This window comes from Rissa tridactyla, chromosome 1 (genome assembly GCF_028500815.1).
Source record: "Rissa tridactyla isolate bRisTri1 chromosome 1, bRisTri1.patW.cur.20221130, whole genome shotgun sequence".
Lineage (NCBI taxonomy): Eukaryota > Metazoa > Chordata > Aves > Charadriiformes > Laridae > Rissa > Rissa tridactyla.
The window spans coordinates 95,639,374-95,655,267 of NC_071466.1; the positions used below are offsets into that span (position 1 = coordinate 95,639,374).

General features: G+C 48.8%; 1 protein-coding gene across 1 annotated transcript in view; it reads left to right on the forward strand.

Moving 5' to 3' along the window:
* Positions 1–7,197, forward strand: part of TSPAN7 (tetraspanin 7) — a 104,768-nt gene extending 97,571 nt beyond the window's left edge. Inside the window, exons 7-8 of the mRNA XM_054182854.1 lie at positions 5,252–5,324; positions 6,044–7,197. Of these exons, the coding sequence (XP_054038829.1) occupies positions 5,252–5,320 (69 nt within the window). The 3' untranslated portion in view covers positions 5,321–5,324; positions 6,044–7,197. The remainder of the gene's footprint in view (positions 1–5,251; positions 5,325–6,043) is intronic.
* The last annotated feature ends 8,697 nt before the right edge of the window (positions 7,198–15,894 follow it).

Sequence of the window (15,894 nt, forward strand, 5' to 3'; positions counted from 1 at the left end):
GGGGATGTCCCTCCCCTGCCTAAGCGCAAGGCTCTGGCACTCCCAGTAGGTATCCAGCTGCTTGGGGTGCTTGCGAATGTGTAAAAAGGAGAAGAGAGGGGATGCAGGGGAGAAAAATGCAGCTCTCCTGGGGTGTGAAGAATAGAAGGCGGCCAGTTATAGCTGACTGCCTAATCTGTTTTGCTGGACCCAATTAGGGACAGCGTTTACAAATTGATTTCAGGTTAACCGTGGCTGGCAGTAATGCCAGGCAGTGCTCCAGCTGTAGGCGAGGTTTCGCTGTTCCTACTGAGAATAGGTTTAATCTAAATAAAAGACAAATTAGATCATGTTGCTCTTCTACAGTAAAGCATGCTTAAAGGCCTTTACTTCACATGATTTGTTAGGTGTTGACTAGCATGGGGAATGTGCTGATTCCCACAGATAGGGAAAGTTGATGTAATGGCATTGCACATCTTACAGGCCTGGCACAGACCTCCCAATCAGAGTCAGAGTGTTAAAAAAAACACTGTGTTGCTGACATTGTCTGCACTGCTCCTCGGGTTTGAAATAATAATAATAAAATACAATCTGATTGGTTTTGGAATCAGATGCCAGTGCTGACTTCCAGCTGGAATAATTTGAGTTTAGCAGGTGCTCTTCAGAGCAGCAAAGTGATAGCTGCACTTTGACCAACAGAGAATAAAATTATGCAAGCAGCATAGATGATGAAGAGTTTTGCCTAGATAAAACAGCAGCACAGGCATTGGCTTCAGGGGCGCGAGAGGCAGAGTTTGGGGCGGGGAGGGAGTTACAGATTGTGGTTGCAGTAGAGTTCCTGAGTAGGGGAGTCTCAGTGCAGTGTTAAGGCCAAATTATTCCTTTTGTAATGAAGGACTGGAAGCCAGGCATGTTCCTGAGCATGCACGGTTCCCGTCATTTGAAGATACGTTCTCATGCGGCTACAGTCCCTCGCTACAGTGCAGGATCCACCTGCCCTCTTTATTCTTAAGGTTAATGTGAGTAGCTCTGCCCGACTGTGGACACAGTTCTGGTGCAGACACCATCCACCTTGTCTGCTGCAAGTCCTGCCTGAGTACAGAGAGGCTGACACTTGGCCCTAGCCCAGGATTACACCTCAGTCACCCCTTGCACCAGGGTTAGGGAGTGGGATCTGTATCGGGATCCAATATGTGACTTGAAACCTAATATAAGACTAGATTTTGTTGCTTCTAAATACTAATCACTGTGGATTCAGCATGGAGATAGGACCTGTGCCAGAGGCATACCACGGCACAGGAGGCTGACTCAGGTAAGCGATTTGTGACACGGAAAATTTGCTGTCTTCTAAAATAGAGGCAGGGAATCTGGATGCTTGGAGATTTGCATTTTGAGAATATGGCAAGGTAAATCATTCAACTAAACAATTATTCCTGATGGATAAAAAAATCCAGTTTTAGCTTACCTCATCCACTGATGAATTCCCAGTTAAACACATTTCTATTTATAGACGGTCTCTCAGAGAATGAGAAATGGTGAATGTACCAAAACCCAAAATAAAATGGAAATTCGAATTGCACTTCAGTTTCTTTTCGGTATAGTAAGATGTAATAAATATGTCATGCAGGACAGCTTCCAGTCAAGGTTAACTCCTGCAAAATAACTATATTAAAAAGCCAGTTATCATGTTTGTGATGGGAGATAAGATTGCTAGGAAGGTGCTGTGGACGGATTTCAGTGGTCAGATCCGAGATAACGCATGAGGTGACTGCTAGAAACCATGGAGAGATGAACAGCAGATGCACTGCTTTCTGCTCTCTGGAATGAGCTTTGGCCAACGGGATGGTAGTAAAGAAGACACACCTGAGGGATGTGGGTTTCCCAGTGCTCTAAGCCAAATAATTTGTCAGCATTTTCAAGTTTCCTGCAACAAGACCAGAGGTACCAAGACAAACTCTCAGTTCTCTGTGTAATAGTGCAGAGGACCAAGATAATCTTAGAAAAAAAGAGAAAGGGGAAAAGCAAGAGAGAATATTTACGTAGAACCAAGTCTGGAATCTTAGCACTCAAAAAAAAATGGGACTACTAAAAAAAATTTAATAAGTGGATAAAAGTTGAGATGGGGCACTTGAGAGACAATGGGAGCAAAGGGAAATGAATGCAACTTGTAGCAGCTAGTTTCTTTGCGGGGATCCTTTTATACCGATTCCTCTGGTTTTTCAAAGGAGCTGCGGAGACCTGCTGCGCAGTAGGGTAAGGGGCTTCCTCCCGGTCTGAAGAGCAGAGGTTGCAAGTGATCAAGCAAATGCAGAGAGCAAAGGGGGATGAAGAGCGCTCCTTTGTGGTTTGCAGACTGGGAGCCTCTAACCTGATTCAAATGCAGAGGACTGTAGTTAAGACTGTAATGAAAGAGCACCAGGAGGAAAATTCAGCAACTTAATACGGTATTGCCTCTTCTTGGCTCCAGGAGGGACAGTGCTCTTGTGGTTAAATGTGGAAGCCCGCACACCTTGGAAAATACATGTTTTTATATGTGTTCAAAGTACTCCTAAGATATTTATTATAGCTCTGCTACGTCCTGGTAATAGCTGGAAATGCTGTATAAAACGTGTTTGCAATGGCTTGATATGCATGCCATTATTTTTGAAATATGGAAGTTTAATATTATGGTACTATAACCACTTAAATGCATAAACCAGCATATGGTCAGAGCCAAGAATTAATAAGTGGGCCAAAGATCAGAAGGATACATTCACGTGTAACCTGCCTTTCGTCTTACAAGTGACTTGAGTAAATCAAAACATTGTCACATGCCTGCAAATGCTACAAAGCTTAGACACGCTGATTATTAGCCTGTGTGAAACAGAAGAATCCCTAATTAAAGGTAGCTGGAGACCTCTGCTACAGCTGAAGGGGGAAAGAAAAGCCCATGGCTTCCTATTTGTAGGGGCTGCAGCATCTTCCCCCTTGTAAACCCAATAGGAGCAGCAGATTGTGGCCAGGAACGATGATGGCCATAATCTGGGTGCTTATATTGGGAAACAATAGGTATCTGATGGCACAGGCATTGAAAAATAAAGTAAACATGAATGTACATACATTGTTGGCCATTGTAGGATGGGGAAGGAACTGATTTGGATCGGGGATGGAATTTTCCCAGTGAAAATAAATAGGATGGAATACACTGTGAAGTTCTTCTTAATGAAAAATGCAGTAAGGCAGAGAAGTAACCTCTGAGACCGGCTGAGGAAGGTGAGAGAAGGCTGAAAGGTACCACAAACACAGAAAAGGGATAGTGAAGCGGGTGGGACGGGGCCACCCAGAGGATCTTACTCTGTTCTGCCTGCCAGAGCATGAAAGAATGCGTACCAGGGATGCACTATGGGAAATCTCATTCTCCAAAACTGAACTGAAGAAACATCGCCCAAGTAAGCAGGGGGAGTGTTAAATACTCTCTAGTAAACCCGCAGAATGTAGCGGGTTTTCAGCAGCACTTCCCAAATGACCAAATTGATAAAATCATCTTCCTGGTGACTGGAATATTTAAGCAAGGAAGTCCAAAACCCGGCCAGGATATGCTGGCATCCTCATTGTTGCCGGTCCGTGAACTCCTGGGTGAGTGTGTGAGCGCTCCAGCTACCAAATAAGTTTCCTGCTGGAACACTCATCTAGAGAAGTTTAGTAGAAAAGGCAACCGGATGCCTAAATTGTCTTCTTGGTATCAAGTGAGATTTTCCAAAGCTGAGGAGGGTTTTCAGCACCCACATCTCTTTTGGCAACTGTAAAAATAAAGCCCCCAAAACCTAGTAGCTTAGGTTTTTATTGGAGGCTGGTCAGGAGGAGGTGTTATCTGTGCCCCACGTCTGGTTGTAACCAGGGCAGTGTCATCCTCGGCATTTGATGCCAAAATTGGGGGTTGCAGGTAGGAGATGGTGGGGATTCACACTGCTTTTAAAGATGACTCCAAGCCCTTTTGAGATGCCCAGAGCAGTCCTGGTGGACACTGAAACAGGAGTGGCAGTGGCAAATTTGTGGCAAATTAAGTGTGTCCTGACCAGAAACTTGGCATCTCAGGGGCAGAAAACAGTTTATCCGGATTTGAGGTACCCTGGCTTGGTCTTGCTCTGGGCTGATGCCAGGCCAAATGAAGCAATTGGCTGGTAGAGAAGATGTATATTTCGATGATGATAGCTTGAACAGGGAGGACTGATGGTCTAGGGGAAAGGACACGCAATCCCAAGCGTGAAATAGGAGATGGTTTGGACGAGCGGCCATCCAAGCGTTATCTACACATGCTCCACGGGGTCCGAGGGAGCTCTGCCGCTGCCAAAAGGTTGTGATCCCCCTCCTTAACCACCGCTCCCTTCCGATGCGCAGAAGGAGACGGGCAGAGGTGGTGCCCCGCTGGAGCTGGAGCAGCTGTGACAGCCCTTGCTCGGAGCCAGGTCCAGGGAAGGCTGGTCCGTCTGCAGGGATGGCCCGCTCGCCTCACCCCCATAGCCGGGCATGAGCTGTAACAATCTGGATATGCTCATGGGTTAATTAATTGACCAATCCAAATGAGAAAAGCGAGGTTGAATTATTTATAGTATATTAATGCCGTTGGCGTATGCAGGAAACGTGAACAAACTGCAATAGGCAAAATGTTGAAATGACTGAGTGCTTATTGACGAGTGGAAGCCAGGGATGTGTTTTCGATAATCTGAGTGACAGCCAAGGGAATAGTGAAATACTTTCTTTTTTTTTTATTATTTTATTTATTTCCAGATTTATAATGCACATTTCTCCGGTGCTGCCTCATTTGTAAAGAAAGCATAACGACTCTGGGGCATTGGGGAGCTTTTCCCCAGCACGCCGTTAGCAAAGTTAAGGGGGCTGCCAGCTCCCGGTGGTGGTGGGTGGTGGGGAGGGACCCCCACCCCAGGTGGGGCTTGTGAGTGAACTGCAGCTGGCAGCCTGCTGACCCCCCCACCAGTTTACCCATCTACCTCTGACTCGGCCAGGCAATGACAACGGGTTTGCAAAGTAATAAAAAGGCATGCTGGCTATCAAATAAATACGCTCTGATAACAATCAAGAGGAAGATCCGACAAAGAAAGACAGGAGATTTTAATCATGTTTTTCTGATTAGAGTGGTCCTTAAAATAGGGCATAGATGTTGTGTATAATAAAGCCAGAACATGAAATCTTTGTTCACCATGGCCTCTCCTTTGCTCAGAGTTCATTTAATTTAACTTTACTTCTATTCCGCTTTTATTCTTGTCCGGAACAGTTGATCGGGATGCTGCTGGCCTGCTGTCTGTCCCGGTTTATTACTGCTAACCAGTACGAGATGGTGTAACAAGGTGAGCTTTGAGCTTTCCCCACTTTCTATGCGGTATGCTATATACAGAATCACGCAGAATCACACAGAATGGTTCAGGTTGGAAGGGACCTTAAAGACCATCTAGTTCCAACCCCGCTGCCCTGTGCAGGGACATCTCCCACTAGACCAGGCTGCTCAAAGCCCCATCCAGCCTGGCCTTGAACACTTCCAGGGATGGGGCATCCACAGCCTCCCTGGGCAACCTGTTCCAGTGTCTCACCACCCTCACAGGAAAGAATTTCTTCCTGATATCCAATCTAAATCTCCCCTCTTTCAGTTTGAAGTCGTTACCCCTGTCCTATCGCTCCATTCCCTGATAAAGAGTCCCTCCCCAGCCTTCCTGTAGGCCCCCTTCAGGTGCTGGAAGGCCGCTGTAAGGTCTCCCCGGAGCCTTCTCTTCTCCAGGCTGAACAACCAAATATTGTCGCGGCCGTGCTACTTCTGCTGAAGATAGCAGGCAAGTTTTAGGTGCTCAGCGTGTTCATCGAGAATTAAGTCTTCCCACGGGATTCACTGCTTGGGGAGTTTTATCCCAATATTCTGCCTGGTGGAAAAAAAAAAGGGGGGTGGGTAGGAATATACTGTTAAATGTTTTGCCATTTCGACTTTCTTCTTGAAAAGGCAGGGCAGAATATCCACCACCAACACTGTTAGCAACCAAAGCAACCCACTTCTTTTCTCGTATCCTCCCCGACCCAGTCTTTCAGGAGCGCGAAGTCCAGAGCCTGTCACAAGATCAGGAGCTGTGGAATTGGAGGAAGACTGCAACGAATGTCATAGCACACACTGTCTCTCGCACGCACGCACGCACGCACACCCAACACCCCCCCCCACAAGCAAGCCCGTGCGCGCGCACACTCGCACCCCACCTCCCGAACTCTGTCCCATGCGTAGTGTTACCATTCTGTGAAGTACCGCGGTGCCACCGAGAGCAGCCGGGTCCCCTCCGTCGCCGGACCCAGACCCCCCACTCCCGTCCCCGCGGCTCGGCGTAGGACGGCACCGTCTGTATGTTCTTGGTCACACAGTAGTTGCATCGTAAGTTAACAAAGGTAATTCATTAACAGCATTGATCGGGCTGTGCATGTAGTGACTGGAGGGCGTAATTAGCCTTTCACCATGGTTAATAAGTGTTGCACACGTTCATATAAACCGGTATATGAAATATATATTCTGTTGGTTTTATCTTAATTTCTTGTTTTGTTTATTGCTTTACTAAGGTTTTCATCCTTTCCCCCTTCCCTGCGCCTGCCCCCTTCCTTCCCCAAAGACAAAGGAATCAGTAACATAACATAAAGATACTTGAAAATGATGTTAAAATGTTGTGCTTGAAGGGAACCGTTATTTCCTGATGTTCTTCTACATCTTTGATTCTTACTCAGTGTTGTATGCCTAGTGCGTATCCCGGTAGGCTTTGTCTAGTGCATTTTGCCTCTGAACCTGATCCTGTGTAATACTGTTATTAAGCTGTGTTGTTGCTTACTGTGAAGGCAGGAATTTTGCTTCCTTTATTTTTATTAGGTAGTTATGAACTAATTGAACTGTGCTGTACTGCGGCCTTCATACTTTTTTCCTGTTCTTTCTTTTTTTCTTTTTTTGTTTTGCATTGAGGTTGCAGCCACCAAATACATTGTTGAATCAAATCGAAATAAAAACACAAACACACACACACACAAAAAAAAAATCACAAAAAAAACAGGCATATGAAATATTTTTGGGGGAAAGCAAAACTTTAAAACCTTTTTAAAAAAATAGGACTTTTTTAATAATGCCTCTGTCTAGCATGCCAACGAGAATGCATTGATATTGTGAGTATTTGTGATATACGTATTAATAAATGGAACCATTACAGATTTCTAGGCGCTTCCTTTTCGTTTTTCAGTCGTAACAAAACTCTTTCGAGGGGGGAAGTGAACGTGAAACATAAGTGCACAGCTTGGAGTGACGTGTCTTTATGCATATTTTAGCAACTAACTTGCTGGTGACAGAAAAATGTTACTACCCTGGGAAAAAAAAGAGAAAGAGCTGGAATTGTTTCAAAACTCCTAGAAAAACCTTCCACAGCTGGTTTCACCATGTGACAAACACATACCCTCTGTTTTGCCATTTTTCTGCTCGTGACTGATAACGATCTGCAGCGTTTAATTACCCCATCCTTAGTGCTGCGCGTGGTTTTGGCCTTAGGCATTTCCCTCTGATTTTGGTGAGGGTGGTGAGAAGAGGGATTTGGGGTTGAGGGGGGTGGCTAATAGCCATCTTTGCTGCGTTCGTGGAAAGGCAGGCACTTATCTCTTTCTCATTTGCGTACGTGAAGCGTTGAAGATGTGATGGGAAAGCCCATGAAAGTTTAAACCTGGAAGTTTTGGGCCGAGCCCTTACAATGGCAACGTGGACAGAGAAGACGACTCGAGGAGAGAAGCCCTGCAGCCTTCCAGCTGTGGAGGAGCTGCGCAGCACCTGTGCCTGCGCAGCACTGTGGGTACAGTGTCCCAGCCTGTCCTCTGTCCGTCTGTCCATCCGTCACCACCTGGTTACTGCGACCCTCCAGCCGGGGGGAGATGGCCTCCAGCATCAGCTCCTGATGAACCTTTGAGTGGTGCTGGCGCGGTCGGTGCGCTCTCACCCACAACTATAAAAGGGCTCGCAGCCACACGGGCAAAAACCTGTCGGCATATGGCGAGGCAGCATGTTTTAAAACACCCGTTGGCATCTTTGGCTTTGTTCGGAGACCGCTTACCCAGAGCAGGGAGGGGTGGCACCCTGGCTGCTTTGCCAGGGGGATGGGAAATCAGTACTTTGTATTGCTCTTGAAACGCAGGTAATGGTTTTTATAGATTTGATCCGCTGCCAAAATGAAAAGCTGCGATTTGCTGCTCAGTCTCTGCTTCTCTATTTGATTACAGCTCAGGGCTTCGCATTTGGCTTCTGTCACGATTTGCATTTTTCAACCCATCTCTAAAATGCACAACCCCACTGTACGCGGTCTTTGGCAGGTTGCGTTCCCGTGGTGCCCAGGAGCCGAAGCTCTGGCTGTGCTGAGAGCCGGGCGTACTGCGACACGGTTCCACAGGCCTGCTTTCTTACAGGGAAACATGAGCAACTCGTATTTCCCTCATCACTTGCGTTTTCCCTGTTACCAGCTGTTGGTAATGGGGATGAAAAGGCTTAGTATTTTTGTGCGAGAGGGACATTAAGGTGTTGGGGAGCGCCAAGTGCGTTTTGTGGCAAGATGCTGTTACGGCTGGGGATGTACTGACTTCCAGCTGAAGACCTGTCTTCCCAAGGTGTTCTGTGTCTAAGACGTTCCCCTACCACTGTAAAAGAAGAGCACGTAGTGAAGTTTGTAGCACTTGTTCTGTGGAAGTCCTTTTACTGAGTTTATTTTTCCCTACCAAGCAAGTGACTTCACCTCAGAGCAACTAAAGTACTCCCAAAGGCAAGTCATCCGTCTCCCTCCCCTTCCCCCTTCTTCCCCCCATAGCCTGTCCTTGGGATTCAAAACTAATCTGAAATAGAGATTTGTAAATAAGAAAAGAGGAAGCTGGTGCACTAATTTAAATCTGCCCTCAATAAAACGCCTGCCGCGAGGGAGCGGGACATCTTTAAATGCAGAGGACACCGGTACAGGTCCTGCATAAAGGCTGGGCAGTTTGCATGTACTTTGCTGGGGACAAAGCCGCTCGGCATGGGTCACAATGCTCACGTTGCAGTCCCTTCCGAGGGCTGAAAAACAGTAGCAGCCGCTCGCCCGGTTGCTGGGGCTACGGGATGCTGGAGCGATGCCCTTCTCCCGCAGGCGCAGGAAGCTGGCGATATTTCTCCACACCAGAAAGAACTGGCCCACCACCAGCCACCCCGGTTTCCCTCCCCTATTCATCCCCGGGCAGGTCTCCCCTGCCCCACGGAGAGGAGGGAGGTGAGGGCGCAGATGCCACCTCCTCCCTCAGGAGCCACCAGCCACCTTCCGGAGTGGAAAAGCACCGAGCCTCTCCTCGGTTTTTCCTCGGTTTTCTTTCCTTTCCTTTTTTTTTTTTTTTTTTTTTTCCCCTGAAAGAAGGAGTTGTTTGCGCCAAGGGCTGTTTCCTTTGAAGATGCTGATGTTGGGTGACAGGTCAGCAGGCCCCCAGACTGCTCCAGCTTTCCCATCCCCATTCAGTAGAGCTTGTGCTCAGCTTTAAGGCCTAAGCGTTAAATTAAATCCATTCAGCGAAGCCCTTCGGTGCGTGCTCAATTGTTTCCCTCAGCCCAGCAGCACTCCTGCTTCTGTGGGGTAGGGGTGTTAATTGGTCTCTTGACAGCTCCCCTGGAGAGGACCAGGCTGGTGAAGGACCTGCCGAGGGCTTCCCTGGGGAGATCCCCCTGGCTCGGGCTGCAGCGGGGAGGGTGGCACTCAGCTGGCACCATGGCATCCCCTGCCCTGGGCGCAGCATCCCCACACTTCCCTGCCTCCCTCCTGGGTGGAGAAGCGAGGCAGTGGAGAGGAAACAAAGCCAGAGCTGCCAAGGATGGGTTAATGTCATCTGGGCACAGATGTGGCGGGATTTTGCCTCCAGAGGTGAAGCTGCCATGGGGTACCAGGGGAGGGCTTTGCCTCCTCCATGGCTGAGGTCCACCCTCTGGCACGAACGGAATCAGGGGTGGAGGGGGCCAGTTCCGTCCACGCTGGGCTCTGGCTGCCTGATCCCTCCCCGAGCAAATTGCGTTCACTGCCATCACCCACCCCAGCTGGGAAAAAGGGTGGGCAGGTTTGGGAGTCAATTCGGGTGATGGGGTGACTGGATGAGTCCCAGGAGGGGCAGGAGGAATGGGGCATGGCTGGGGGACGAGAGCGAGAGGTGGAGCGGGACTGGAGATGGAGACGGGAGAGGGAAGAAGGGGCGTTGAGACCACCTCATTTTGGTGCCGGGGAGCTGCTAGCTTGGTTTGGCTGCAAGCTGGACCAGCGGCCTTAGCTGGCACGTGCATCCAGTCCTGAGCTGCCTCCTAGGGATGGCTTCTGCTGAGGACAGCCCCGAGCACTGCTGAGGGGACGCTACGTTGCTGCGCAGGTGATTTTTCACACTAGCATCAAACTGCGCCTCTAGGATCAGGAGGCCGTGCTGGCTGCCGGCATCCTTGGGCGAGCATCGCTGCGGAGGAGGCTGGCTTTGCAGGAATGCTGACGGGATTTCAGCCTGTTGCTCCTCGGAGAACCCCATGCAGGGGCTAAAACGGTTTTATCATCTGTGACTCTTCCCCTTGACTTTAATGGCTCATTACCATTTAAGGTAATTTTAAGATTAGCAAATTAACTTGCTGCCAGCCAAGTCCCACGCACGATTTAGTTAACGCTATATAAAATACCTGACATCCTACTGGAGGATTGATCGGGATGTCAGACTTCTACCAGGGCTGAGTTAGGGCTACTTCGGTATGAACCTGTATAATACAAATAGAAATCTTCACAATTTGCCATACAAATGACACTCCTGCTCTTTTGTAAGTAAAAGCGTTTTGCCCCCCAAACGTGTGAAATCTGATCAACCTTCTTCAGGCTGCTTTTACCAGCTCGGCCTAATTCTGAATCAAAAAAAAAAGCTGTTGCTTTTGCCTTTTGCTTGTCGTTGCACCTGCTCCTGTAGCAACCAGGAGGCCTTTCATTCAAAGGGGGTTCCATTTTTGCCCAACGCAACCGGAGGTATTTGGTACGTGCGAGCTCATTAAAAGCAAGCCGTGCTGAGGCAGCAGCTCTTCAAGCTCTGGAGTCTGTTCCGATTGCGGTAACTGCAGTATGGCTATTTTTGGTCCCTGCTGAAGCTATCTATAGGTGACACCGAGTACTTATTTTAGATTGAGGTCCTTCTGTGTAATCAATAACCGGGGTGTGTACATATACACCCACACACGTATAGAGCATCCCTGCTGCACTATACAACAGCGTAACCTATAACGTGATGTACATTCCCAATGCAACCATGGAATCACCAGAATGCTATTTCTTTATTCACCAGACTTACACATCTTGGCCAAGGCTTTCAGAAGCATGAGAATTCGGGCAACCCCCCTGGAGGTATTTCCAAAATGCTCTAGCTTTCAGAAAGTGCCAAGCAACCTACCTTTTGAGAATCCAACCTCTCAAGGCACTCAGAAGTGAAAAGGCATTTCTGAAAGCTCTATCTGTTCTTAAAATGGAGATTATTCATCCAAGTGAAAAACGTTGGTATTTTTTAAAATTGCAATTATTTCCAGAGGGGAAGCAAGGACAGCTTTCTGGCTTGCACGGAAGCCATGATTTGTGGACTTTATCTTCTCGAGTAGAGAATCAGAAATCATGATGTTAGGAAAGAACTGGATAGATGGAGAAAAAAGAGCAAAAAATATATAAAACTTTTTTTTTTTTTTTCAGTCAAAAGGGTTTGAAACGAGGAGTATTTCGACCTGCTTGTGTGTCCGACACAGCGCTGCAGCGATCTCCAGCTCCGAGCTGGGCAGGTTCGTCAGCTCAGTCCAGCAGCAGGGGGGTCTGAGGTCCGGTCCGGAGGGGACTGTTGCCTGCCAGGACCCCCCCTTATGTCCTCCTGATGGTGAGAGCAGCCTTTTGTGGGAGCGTGCAGGTGTCAGACTGCTAGAAACTACCAAGGAAATGAAATTCAGGGCCAGGGTCAGTCCGGGGCACTCCCTGAGGTTTTGTGGGAGCAGTTTGACACCGGCAGTTTCCTACCCCGGTTCCCAGGGGCCTGCTGTGCTTTTGTGGCATTCACCTTCAACGCCGTGCTTTTAAGTTATTGCTTGCTCAAAAGAACTGGTTAGTGCTTATGTTGATGATTTGGTGTCTTCGGGCCTGTAATTATTTGTAAGTAAAAGCAAACAAAAAATTGCACAGAATTTTCTTCACCCTGGAGTTCACTGTGACCCAAAAATCAGGTGAAGGAGCCCTTCTCCCAAGTGTAGGCACTGGTACACGGAGCCTGTGTGTTACTGCTGTGTGCTACTCCGTTTACCTTGATGCAACCCCACTACTGGCAGGGCTGGGGGCTGCCTCCTCCCTGCGGGCGAGGTGGAGTTCAGCCCCGCGGGGAACCAGCCCCAGCCCCCTGCGCTCCCTCTGCCGCGCCGGCACCCACAGCCTGCCAAAATCAATGCCGTGCCTTGCGGGAGTATGGAAAACAGGACGGAAAACAGGTCTCCACCTGCCATGTGGAAGCATGAGGCAGCGTGAAGGTATGAGACTCAGAAAACCCTGGCCGGCACCACAGCGAGCTCGAGCATTGAATTGAGCGCAGACTGGCGTAGTCCACCGGTCTTTGTAACGGTGGGGTTTCCTCCCGATGCTTATCCAGGTAACCTAGATCACAGAATCACAGAATGGTTTGGGTTGGAAGGGACCTTAAAGATCATCTAGCTCCAACCCCCCTGCCCTGGGCAGGGACACCTCCCACTAGACCAGGCTGCTCAAAGCCCCATCCAGCCTGGCCTGCAAGGGGAGCAACCTAGATGCTCCCTACTTGTTTGGACTATGCATTTGAAGTGCCACAAGGTGAAAGGAAATCAAAAAGCCAATCAAAATCATCTCTATGAGACCCATTCAATAAAAAAGTTATTGGCAATTAGCACGGTTTTTTATTAAAAAGTAATTAGCCCTCCTGCCCTGAGAATTAATGAATGCTTTTCATTACACCCCAAGGGGTAGTCAGCCCAATAATAATCCACTTCAGATGAATGTTGTTCTAAAACAACATTGTCTGACAACGCGGGCGGCGGGACGGTGACAAACAGGAGGCAATCCTGCTCCAGTGAATGCTGGAGCTGGTTGCTTCGCAATGAAAAGCCGTTAATAATTGGTTTGCATTATAGTGCAATAGACTTGGCTTCTTACTCATTAAGGAGACGAAGCAAAGCATACAAAAGGAGCAGTGCCTCATGTGTCCCTGGGTGTAAAGCTGAGGAAGCCAGTGGAGATGCACTAGTGCTGGCTACTACCCTTTGCTGAACCTGTCCGTAGAGCTTGACAGGGTGGAACGTGACTTGGCTGCCTGGTTGTCTGGACGTGGTGATTTAACTGTCTGAGAGGTGTCCGTCAGCTGAGTGGCAGAGGGCTGTGTGTCCCTGCTGTCTCCCCTTCACTGCTTAACCCATTGGCACCACAGGGGATGAGCACAAAGTGGTGGCATCCCTTCCTCATCGCCCTTATTTGATTGCTGGCATTTTCAGTGACGGGCATTCTCATCGCTGCAGACGCAAAATCTGCGCAGACTTCTCAATTCAGTGGCCGTCCCGCTCTGACAGCCCATCCGCGGTCACCATGGCTGCCTGGTTCTCCTCGGGGTGGTGAGGCACGATGCTAAGGCATTTTCCTGTCAGAGGAAAGCCCTCAAAGAGCAAACAGAAGAACGAGGACTTCCCTTCCCCTGCCCTGGGAGCATCCTTGCCCCTCCCTGGGGCAGCGCTCCCCTCCGACCCATGCGTGGCCCTTGCTCAGCCCAGGTCTGGTGGGGACCCAGGCTGCCGCTGCCGATGGGGGGCTGCTGGCACAGCTTTCTGCTGCCAGGCTCTAAAAGCTTCCCCATTACATTTACAAACCTGAGGATTCAGGTGAGGAGCTGAATCCTCCCCTCCAAGCTGGGCTGCCAAATGAGGAAGTGGTCCAGGATGATGCTGGGGGAGTTTGGACGCCAGGGCTTTCCCCATGGAAAGACAGTAGGTAATGGGAGCTCTAATTAAGGAGGCCAGCAGCAAATTTACATGCTGCAGATAAGATTTTCCTTGCCAACTTCTCCCCCTGCCGTCTCACACTCATTTGTTAGGGTTCCCGTTCCCACCCCGAGGCAAATAGACGCCTCCTGCCCTCCCTGCTCTCTCCTGTGGAGCAGGGATCTTCCACCCCATGGAGGGAACAAGGACTGCAAGGACACGGTGCTGCAGCCCCAGGGGGACAACGTATGGGCCCTGGAGGCAAGCGTGGCAGCTGGCTCAGGAGCCAACACCAACTTTGATAGCCAGCTCTACCAAATGCCTCTGTGGTGGCCAACGTCTCCGCTACGGCTGCACGCTGCGTGCAGCCAGATGAAACACCCAGACGAGCAGTACATGTGATGATTGCTCAACTTGCATGGCGGTGCTGCCTGGAGGCGACAGCGTGGCATCAGAGCACCGTCTCGCTGGATACGTCAAGGAAACACAGTCATGCCACGGCGCTAAGGCTGCAGGTGTAAGGATAGGAACAAACAGGGGCAAAGAAAAAGGAGAAGAGAATCAGGCAGTGTGGGGGCTATTGGGATCAGTGCAGTGAGCACAGGGCTGCATTACAGTCGCTTTAGGCAACCTCAGTTTTGGCTTTTCGTAGATTACAGATGCCTAATTTTGCACCTGTAAGCTTCTTTGAGCACACATTTGTTTTGATGCAATTACTTAACTTCAAAAAAAAAAAGTACATGGGGGAAAATATTAATTTCTTTCCATGTGGAATCGTAACCATCTTCTGAGGGACCCTTCGCAGGGCGGCAAGCCCTCGATCAGCCCCCTTGCTGCTTGTCGCACCAGCTCTTTATGGGATGATGGAGTGGGGGTGCTCAGCTGCTGGCCCACAAGCAAAGCTGCCTGGGCTGCGGAGAGTGGGGATTAAGGGGATGCTCACGCAGAGACTCACGCAGAGGTGGGGGAGGTCATTCCCATGCTGTGTCATGATTTCTGTATAAAGGGAAAGAAAAGGTCCTTCGGTTCAACATTGGCTAGAATTTCATGTCCCCCTTTTTGCTAAAAGAGTTGGCAGAACTGTGGGGAAAGTTTTACGAGCTGGGGGGGTGGGGTGTGGGATATATTTTTTTTCCAATTTAGAAGTTTTCAAAAGTTCAACTAGCTGTAATTAGCTTTGAAACATGAATTAGTAATCACTTAACTGCCACATTTAAAGTATCTGGGCGCAAGGATTACATTTTTTGGTAACATACTGGTATTTTAAATTAATGTATTTGTATTTGCAGTTTTTACTTTTTAGAGAGTTGCCTTTTTCTGGCTGACTTTTGCTTTTTTTCAACAAAAAAAACGGATGAAGACTTGGTGTGATCTTATTACAGAACCGAGGAAGATCAGGGCTAGGTCTCCTATGGTTTCATACAGGGCGCTGGACTCTGTATTTTCCATCGCCCATTTTCTTGCAATAGCAGGAAAGGAAATTTTTGCAGGAACGGTCGAAGCTTGGAAAGGAGAGTATCCTTGAATGCCATCACAGCCACAGCGCCAAGAAACACTAGCTGCTAGTATCTGCAGCTAGGACAGGTCAGACCCTAAGACGTAAAGGCAGCTACAAGCCTAAAAACAGGTGGAGTTATGGGGTGAGTATGTTTTGGATCAGTAGGAGCTGTGACCCAGTACACAGGTGCACTTGCTGAAATGGGAGATGCTCATAAACCCTCCCTATAAATTACCTGCCTTGCAAAACTCCCATTAATATAGCACTTAAGGAACCTATCCCAGGTAGGCACAGCAAACGTAAAGCCTGGACAGCTTTAACCTATGAGCTGCCCCACACTGGCCCCTGGGCCAGGTCTGTCAGTCCCCGGCAGCCTGTGGGG